The sequence below is a fragment of the Perca flavescens genome, chromosome 11 (assembly GCF_004354835.1).
Source record: "Perca flavescens isolate YP-PL-M2 chromosome 11, PFLA_1.0, whole genome shotgun sequence".
NCBI lineage: Eukaryota > Metazoa > Chordata > Actinopteri > Perciformes > Percidae > Perca > Perca flavescens.
Window position 1 is genome coordinate 2506852 of NC_041341.1, and position 9018 is coordinate 2515869.

General features: G+C 39.3%; 1 protein-coding gene and 1 long non-coding RNA gene across 2 annotated transcripts; one reads left to right on the forward strand and one right to left on the reverse strand.

Annotated features, from left to right (window-relative positions):
• Positions 1-1010: 1010 nt before the first annotated feature.
• On the forward strand, positions 1011-1712 carry LOC114563584 (uncharacterized). The gene is made up of 3 exons (XR_003693667.1): positions 1011-1108; positions 1215-1284; positions 1625-1712. It is a non-coding gene; the product is annotated as an uncharacterized LOC114563584 (long non-coding RNA).
• A 331-nt stretch (positions 1713-2043) lies between these two features.
• On the reverse strand, positions 2044-6584 carry LOC114564263 (uncharacterized). Its single transcript, XM_028591512.1, has 11 exons — positions 6418-6584; positions 5469-5646; positions 5067-5310; positions 4689-4962; positions 4431-4608; positions 4269-4345; positions 3979-4159; positions 3618-3866; positions 3265-3439; positions 2996-3144; positions 2044-2315 (listed from the first exon to the last, which is right to left on the reverse strand). The coding sequence occupies exons 1-11, from the start codon at positions 6556-6558 to the stop codon at positions 2044-2046; spliced, it is 2118 nt and encodes a 705-aa protein (XP_028447313.1). The 5' UTR covers positions 6559-6584.
• Positions 6585-9018: the final 2434 nt, after the last annotated feature.

A 9018-nucleotide genomic window follows, 5' to 3' on the forward strand; every position in this document is an offset into this window, starting at 1 on the left:
GTAACGCTTCTTTAAGTAGCCTCGTTGGGATGGGGTCTAAGAAACCGGTAGAAGGCTTAGCTGAAGATATCTTTAACATTAATTGTTGAAGGTCTATAGGATAAAAGCAGTCTAAGTATATGTTGAGACTAGTCGTTATTTCTAGCGACTCTGCGTTTAAAGGTGAACCGTTAGAAGTTGAGGGCAAAAGGTGACGGATTTTATCTCTAATTGTTGTAATTTTATCATTAAAGAAGCTCATGAAGTCATCACTACTCAGAGCTAGAGGAATAGATGGCTCAGTTGAGCTGTGGCTATCTGTCAGCCTGGCTACAGTGCTGAAAAGAAACCTTGGGTTGTTCTTGTTTTCTTCTATTAGTGATGAGTAATAGTCTGATCTGGCCTTTCTTAGGGCCTTCCTATAGGTTTTGAGACTTTCTTGCCAATCCAAACGGGATTCTTCCACTTTTGTGGAACGCCACTTACATTCGAGGTTTCGCGAGATTTGTTTTAATTTGCGAGTTTGGGAGTTATACCAAGGTGCTAATTTACTTTGCTTCATCATCTTCTTTTTCAGGGGAGCAACAGAGTCTAAGGTCGTCCGTAGGCAAGTCGTAGCACCGTCTACAAATGTATCAATTTGAGAGGGACTGAGGTTAACATAGAGGTCCTCTGTTATGTTAAAGAGGTGATACAGTATTATGCTCATTTTCAGGTTCATAATTGTATTTAGAGGTTGTACCAGAATAGGTTTACATGGTTTCATTTTCAAAAAGCATCATATTTTTGTTGTACTGCACATTGCTGCATCTGCTGTTTTACTCTATTTCAACAGAGACTGTTGAGCTCTCTGTTTTAGCTACAGAGTGAAGCATCTTACCGCTATCCCATCTTTGATTTGAATCACACATGCGCAGTACCTAGGTAAGGACAACTAGCCACTTAGATGCAGAGTAGGGCGGGCCCTGATAGCATGATAGTGTGATCCAAAACAAACTATACGATCTAGCATCTATTTACCGGTAACCATGGCTTCAGCTCAGCCATACATGTTCGAACCAGAGTCTGATCCCGAAACAGAACCCGAACCAGCTTCACAACTTAGACTGGAGCAAGATGTTTCAGAGTGGTAAGTTAATTAAGCATTTCAGTTTGAATTCTGCACTGTCTCTATTACAACTTTATGTCCTTTGACTGTCTGGAGGGGATCTAACGTTTTTTTATTTTATATTTAGGTGTACTTGTGGAAATTGCTCGACCATGTCCACTGAAGTTGAAAACATCTGTTGCCAAGAAATACAAATGGTAATTATAATATATTAGAACGTATACAACAGCCATGCAAAGTGGATATGATTTTGACTAACCTTCCTCTTGTAAAATACTACAAAATGTGTTGTAAGGTTTACTTTTACCGTTGTGTAAAAATGTATCATCATGTCACATCACCTCCTGGATGTAATTATTTGTAATCAATTATATTATAGGAGCCAATCATTTCTATGATCTTTGACAACACCATTTGTTTTATACATACAAGGTTAACAAATAAATGTAGCTTCACCAATCAGTATCTCCATTTTGCAGTAATGTTGCCTCCTCAGGTAATATTTATTCTAAATGAGTTACTTATTTTTATTATTAGGTTGTTACACAAATGCAACAGGTTCCTGTCCCACCTACCTGCATGGTTTACCATCCAGACTTGGAGCCAACCTGTTTGAACCACTACACTCTGCGGAACATCTACACTATATACAGAGCAGACTATGGACCTTTGAGGTGTCGAACAGAAAAAGAGTACGTTTTTAAAACATGTAATTAACTCTCCCATAAAATTATTTTTATTTTACCAATAAACCAAAGACCTAATCACAATTACAATGTCTTTATTTTTATCAAATGTTGAAACGCTTATATAAATAGAACAATCTTAATATACATAATAGGAAAAAAATACAAATATACACTATAAATAAGAGTGATGTTCACTATTGTCCAATCCTGTCTATACAGGCGCTACAGGCACCTTGCCTATCTTGGCTTTGTCAACTGGTGCTGGGGCTACTTGAGAAGGACTGTTAGGGTGGTAATCCCGTCAGGCGTTGTACCGGATACGCCTGCAGTTTCTTGATCCGGGTGCATAGTATGTGCGGTTCCGACTGTCCCTTGAACAAAGCGGGACAGATGGCGGGCAACCACTTCCTCCTTTGAGGGTCTCTCATGTTCCGATGCCAGGTCCTTGGGGATGGGGATCAGTTTCAGCACCTCAACAAATGGCGTTGGGTCGTCAAACACCTCCTCGAAAACCAGCCTCATAAGTTCTTCCACATATTCTGTGAATTAATGCATATAAATAATCACTGAAGTGCTTAAGAAGAGCGTTCTTCTCAGACGCCACCTTATTTCTACATATTTATTTTTTAGCCTTAACTATTTATTTGTTACGTTTACAATACAATTGTATACACACACACACACACACACACACACACACACACATATACATATATACATATATATATATATATATATATATATATATATATATACATATATATACATATATATATACACATATATATATATATATATATATATATATATATATATATATATATATACATATATATATATATATATATATATATATATATATATATATATATATATATATATATATACACATATATATATATACATACATATATATATATATATATATATACATACATATATACATATATATACACACATATAAATATATATATATATATACACACAAATATATATATATATATATATATATATATATATATACACACAAATATATATATATATATATATATATATATATATATATATATATATATATATATATATACACACACACAAGTTTCACTATTTGTAATTACAAAAGATGTTTTTCTAAAGTTAACACTACTTGTAAATATTCAATGTGTCTCTATTGATGTTACATTATTTGTTATATAAATAAAAGTAGTTTAAAACTTACTGTATGTAGGGTCTGTTTTTACTGGCCTCGCAGTCACCTCCCCCTTCCTGGACTTGGGAAACACAACCTTGAATACTGGTTGTCCTGCAGATGTTGTGGCTTGCTCGCGGTCTGCATTTTCATTGTAGTGCATGGCTGCAAGGTACAACCTACAAAAATACAATTGCAAACTGAAGTGACACAACAATTTTGATATTTTGTATACAGTATATAAGCCATTGGGCAGTAGCTGTGGTGTATAATGTTACTGAATGTATTCGTTGTATCACCTGCAAAGCATGCCCATGAAAGGGAAAACCACATTCTTGGGTGTGAAGCGAAGGATCAAACTGTGGAAAGCCTCCAGGGATGATGTTTGGTAGTGGTGGCTCAACTTCTCCACATCTTTGACAACTCTCTTATTGAGCAGGATTTTTTTTTCCACTTTGTAGAGCGCCATTGACCCTTAAATAAAATTAGAAAACATTTTATTAAAATTGCAGCCCATTAACACAGTAAATACAGCAATAATATTTCATTATAAAGGGCATTTGGGGTGAAATTGTTTTTGTTATTAATATTATAAGCAAAAAAGGTTTTGCATTTTAAATTTAATTCTTTTAATCACATTTTGTTTACATACCTGGTTGAAACCATTTACTTGGATCCCTTGACACTCGATCAGGATGTTGGCACTGTGGGAAAAGAGGGTTTTCATGCAAGTGCACGTTCTGGATGTGGTTGACAATCGACATCCACTTGGCTACCTTCTCTGGCCCTGATGTTGACGATGTTGCACTCCAGTAGACATGGCTTTTGATGCTACGCAGCCACTTCTTCAACACCCCGCAGTCCTTGTTTTGCGCAACTTTGTCAAGTTTCTTTGACAAACCTTGCAGAAAGTACATATGCAATAAATTGATATTCCGGACATTCTTTGATGAATAACTAAACACAATGTATGTTAATGAGCCACACTGACATAAACAAAGATGAAGACGTACCTTTCTCAAAGTGCCACACATCATAGAAGTGGGTGATGCTGCGCTCCCTCAGATACTTCTGGATCTGTGGATGACGGTCGGTGACAATGTAGTCCACCACCAAACCGTTTGAATCCAGTAGATCGAGGCAGCGTTTAAGGCCCTCCTTCTCCATGTGGTAACTACCACCTACTTCATTGCTCTGGTGGTGGGACAAAAATGCATAGATATAAATGTGAGACATTGAAAGCTATACAGAATCATCTATCATCATGTTGCAAGGCAAAAAAATAAATAAATATGGGACCCACCTGAACAAGCTGAAGGTCAATAATGCGGTTACTGTCTAGGTGCATGAGTGTGTAGCTCCCATACTTTGCTGAGTGCCCTGAAGATTATATAACAAAGACCATGTCAAGGCTTTGTTTAAGTACCATGCTTTTAAGAACAGACTTTTGGGACTTTTGTCTTACCTGGGGAGTCAGCTCGCATATCTCCACTGACTCCAATCTTTCCTCCATGTTGTAACTTTTGAAAAAGATGTTGCTGATCCGTCTTCCATTTGTGGATTATGGCTGGCTCCAGAAAACTCCTAGCATGCCTCCTGAAGGTGTCATACTGGAAAATCTGAAGATTCATGGCCTTGCATATCTGTGAAAACATGTAAAATTGGTACGTTTGTGACAACAGTACAGTGATTGCCATTTCATATTAAATAGTTATAGCAATACCTTTTCCAGTTGGATGAAGGATGAACCGGTAAAATATGTTGCCGCTGACAGGTGTAGGTTGCCGACGGGGGTACTTCCTACAACAGGCTGACTCTGCCACTGTCTTGAATAGTTGCAGTGTGGGCAGAGCTGTGTGAATGACACATACGTTCCCATTTTTCGGAGCTGAACGTCACACTGCCTCTTGCATACAGGACAGCTTTGAAAAAGCTCCCTTAAGCAACTTTCAAAAACAATGTACTTATCATCCTTATAAGTAGACACTGGCTCAGACCTTAAAAAAAACAGAAAGAATACATTCTTGCTTTAGCTTTCCTACCAAGTTTAACGTTTCTGCTGATAAGTCATACTGAAATGTAATACAAATATCGAACTTACGACATGGCAGATTCGTCCGTTAGAACAGAGTCACCAGGGATATATGTTGAGTCTTGTGGCTCAGCCTGCAACTCTGTTGAGGTGTTTCCCTCTTCCTCCTCCTCCTCCTCCAACTCAAGACGAGGTCTCTTGCGAGGTCTGTAATCTTGGGGTCTTATTGGTGTTGAAGACATCGGGGTGAATTCTGGGGAGCTTGAAATGGTCTCAGTGTAAACACTAACACAGGGCACCATTGCCTGGGTGCCTAAGAAAAAAAGGAAAAACGTAAATAATATTTTTCTTTACAATAATGAAATGAAATCCTCATGTTTATTATATATTGGGTTTTCAGCAGAGTAAGGCATTTACAGGTACTGCATGTGAACTAAAAATACAAAAACATGTGATGTTTTTGTTATTTACCTTTGCTTCTCATGGAAGCCCTCAGCGTACCCATGGATAGCTGTGTGCCGACTGTTCTCATTTTTGGAGCACTGGACTGTATGCCCACTGACATATTTTGTGGTGGTTCGGTCTGGCACCCTATGTCATGGAATGTAGTGGAAAGGTGTGGGGTTTCGAGGTGCTGCTGTGATGTACTCTGTAATAAGACAGTTATCAGATGAAAAGAGTCAGTATCTGTAACGCTAACGTTCTTATCCCTTGTGAAATCAGGAGACAGCACAAGTAGCATATAAACAAATTAACACACCACATGACATCCTTTTGCTAGTCAAAGCCCCGGTTGTGTAAGTAGGGAGCAAATATACTGTTGGTTATGGACAACGGTCTCCACGTAACAAAAGCAACTTAAACGCACGTGTCGTTTACCACTTTAAAGAACGTTAGCCAACACTACCAAATTAGCTGAGACATACAGTGGTTTCGGCGCCCTTACCAATCAACCTGTAAAGTAGCATTAACGTTCTAAACATACCTTCACGTGCACACTTGTACACTGTTCTACATATTTTGACTGAAAAGCGATAGCCGATTTTAATGCAGTGTTACGTAATTGTGTTCAAAAGCTTTGAACAAAACGGTTTGAACACAAAACGTTAGCACTAGCTAGCTAAAAAGTTAGCTTCTGCTAACTTTGTAACGAGGCTACATTTCACTGCCACCGTAACAGCAGCTGGTAAAAGTTACTCATAAATGCACATCCACACAACAGCAATATTTCACATCTTTAAATACACAACCCATCGCCATATTTAAAAAAATAATCTGTTAAAAATGAGCTAAACAATTTCACACCGGATATAACATTAGCTACAGCTTTAGCTAGCTGTAGTTTAGCTACAACCTGCCCACTTCAACAGCCCACTTGAACACTTGGTAAAGGTTTATAAAATATAGCTAGCGTACTTACAGGTTGTGGTTCTGAATCTCCAGGATGGCCAGACAGAGTCGGAACTGCACTGTCTTTCAGAATTAAACGGTTTGAAAATCCTGAATTGAACTGTTGCAGGTTCAGGAAGCAGTCCTCCGTAAAATGGACAGAACACAACATAAGGTTGGGGTTGTAGTCCTGGGGAATAGTGCAAAAACAAATTTTAACCACCGACTCTTAAATTCATTGTGTTTTGGAAGACGAAAAAGAGGAAATTTCCCCGTGCACTGACGAATACAGCGTCTCCTGGACATGACCGAGACTCTCAACTCTCCAGCCGCTCTGGGTCTAACAAACTTGAATTAGTGGTGGTGGTGGGGGGGAGGGGAGCTTAGCAGCTAGGCGAGCTTTATAACTTCTGTTACGAGCTGACGTCAGCTCGTCACGGAAGAAAAGGCTTCACTACAATAGAGCTGTTGGGAGCAGTTTGTGAACAGTGTTTTCTGCTGGAGATGGAAACTACCTTTGGGGTGGACTTTGGGCTTTTTCACTTTTTAAACCTATTACATGCCCAAAAAACATATACAACACAGTTAAGGAAAGGGAAAAAGCCAAAAAGCATAATATCACCTCTTTAAGGCATGACATAGAGTCGAATGCTGTTGGAATATCTTCTTTAAATTTAGCTATAGCACTGTCAGATAGGCATCTGGTGTAGAAGCTTTTATCTAATTTAATATAGTCAGGTAGTAAGAATTGAAAGGGATTAAAGAATGATCTGATAATACCCGAATTCTCATGGAAATATTATTAAATCCTCAATTTCAATACCATATACCAGCACAAGGTCGAGGTTGTGGTTAAAACAGTGCGTCGCCTTGTGCACACTCTGACTGAAACCGATTGAATCCAGTAATGAGTTGAAAGCAGTACTAAGGCTATCGTTGTCAATGTCCACATGGATATTAAAATCACCTACAATAAGTACTTGGTCTGATTTAAGGACTAAACATGATATAAACTCTGAGAATTCAGATAAAAATTCAGAATACGGACCTGGAGCCCTGTAAATAACAACAAATATAATTGGCTGTAATGTTTTCCATTTTGGATGTTGAAGATTAAGAACAAGACTTTCAAAGGAGTTATAATTTAATTTAGGTTTAGGAGTAATTAACAGGCTTGCATCAAAGATGGCTGCAACTCCCCCTCCTCGGCCTGAGCCTCTAGGAATTTGAGTATTAATATGACTGGGAGGAGTGGCTTCATTTAGACTAATATATTCTTCATGGCCCAGCCAGGTTTCAGTAAGACAAAATAAATCAATTTTATTATCTGATATCAACTCGTTAACCAATACTGCTTTAGAAGACAGAGATCTAATATTTAATAGTCCACATCTAATTTTCCTATTTTGTTCTATCGTTGCAGTCGTTTTAATTCCAATTAGGTTGTTAAGTATAGCGCATCTTTTGTTTACCTTTGATTTAACCGATCTGAGTCGGGGGACAGACACCGTGCTTATTAGACTATGAGTGGGTGACTGCTCCAACGGAAGCACAGGGGGGCGCGTAGTACTGCACCCCTGATTACTAATATCAAACTTGGGTTGTCATGGTTTATGTCTGATAAACTCGGTCAGATGTTTTGATATGAGAGCGGCTCCGTCCCAGGTGGGATGAATGCCGTCTCTCCATCGACCAGGCTTTCCCCAGAACGCCCCCCAGTTATTCACATAGCCCACATCATTAGCTGGGCACCCCCCCGACAACCAGCGGTGGAAGGATGACGTACAGCTGTACATTTCATCAATGGTCAGGTTTGGCAGGGGTCCAGAGAAAACTACTGAGTCCGACATTGTCTTTGCGTATGCACAAAGTGACTCAACATTCAATTTAGTGATCTCTGATTTACGACCATTACCCCCTACGTGAAGTATGATCTTACTGTATTTACGCTTCTTTTTAGCCAGCAGCTCTAGATGGGTTTCTATATCGCTGCTCTGGCCACATATGACCGTAGGTACTGTAGCCGCCGGGGCCGCCGGCTTCACATATCTCAGTATAGAGCTCCCAATAACCAGAGCCGGCTTCACATATCGCAGTATAGAGCTCCCAATAACCAAAGCTGGCTTCACATATCGCAGTATAGAGCTCCCAATAACCAGAGCTGGCTTCACATATCGCAGTATAGAGCCCCCAATAACCAGAGCTGGCTTCACATATCGCAGTATAGAGCTCCCAATAACCAGAGCTGGCTTCACATATCGCAGTATAGAGCTCCCAATAACCAGAGCTGGCTTCACATATCGCAGTATAGAGCTCCCAATAACCAGAGCTGGCTTCACATATCGCAGTATAGAGCTCCCAATAACCAGAGCTGGCTTCACATATCGCAGTATAGAGCTCCCAATAACCAGAGCTGGCTTCTCATATCGCAGTATAGAGCTCCCAATAACCAAAGCTGGCTTCACATATCGCAGTATAGAGCTCCCAATAACCAGAGCTGGCTTCTCATATCGCAGTATAGAGCTCCCAATAACCAAAGCTGGCTTCACATATCGCAGTATAGAGCTCCCAATAACCAGAGCTGGCTTCTCATATCGCAGTATAGAGCTCCCAATAACCAGAGCTGGCTTCA

Bases quoted from the DNA above. Each gene is read 5' to 3' on its own strand.
- LOC114564263 (XM_028591512.1), bottom strand. From the start codon at position 6,558: ATGTTGTGTTCTGTCCATTTTACGGAGGACTGCTTCCTGAACCTGCAA. The intron at 3,867-3,978 runs GTACGTCTTCAT...ACTTTCTGCAAG, and splicing joins TGTGTGGCACTTTGAGAAAG to GTTTGTCAAAGAAACTTGAC. The intron at 2,316-2,995 runs GTAAGTTTTAAA...ATTAATTCACAG, and splicing joins AAAAACAGACCCTACATACA to AATATGTGGAAGAACTTATG.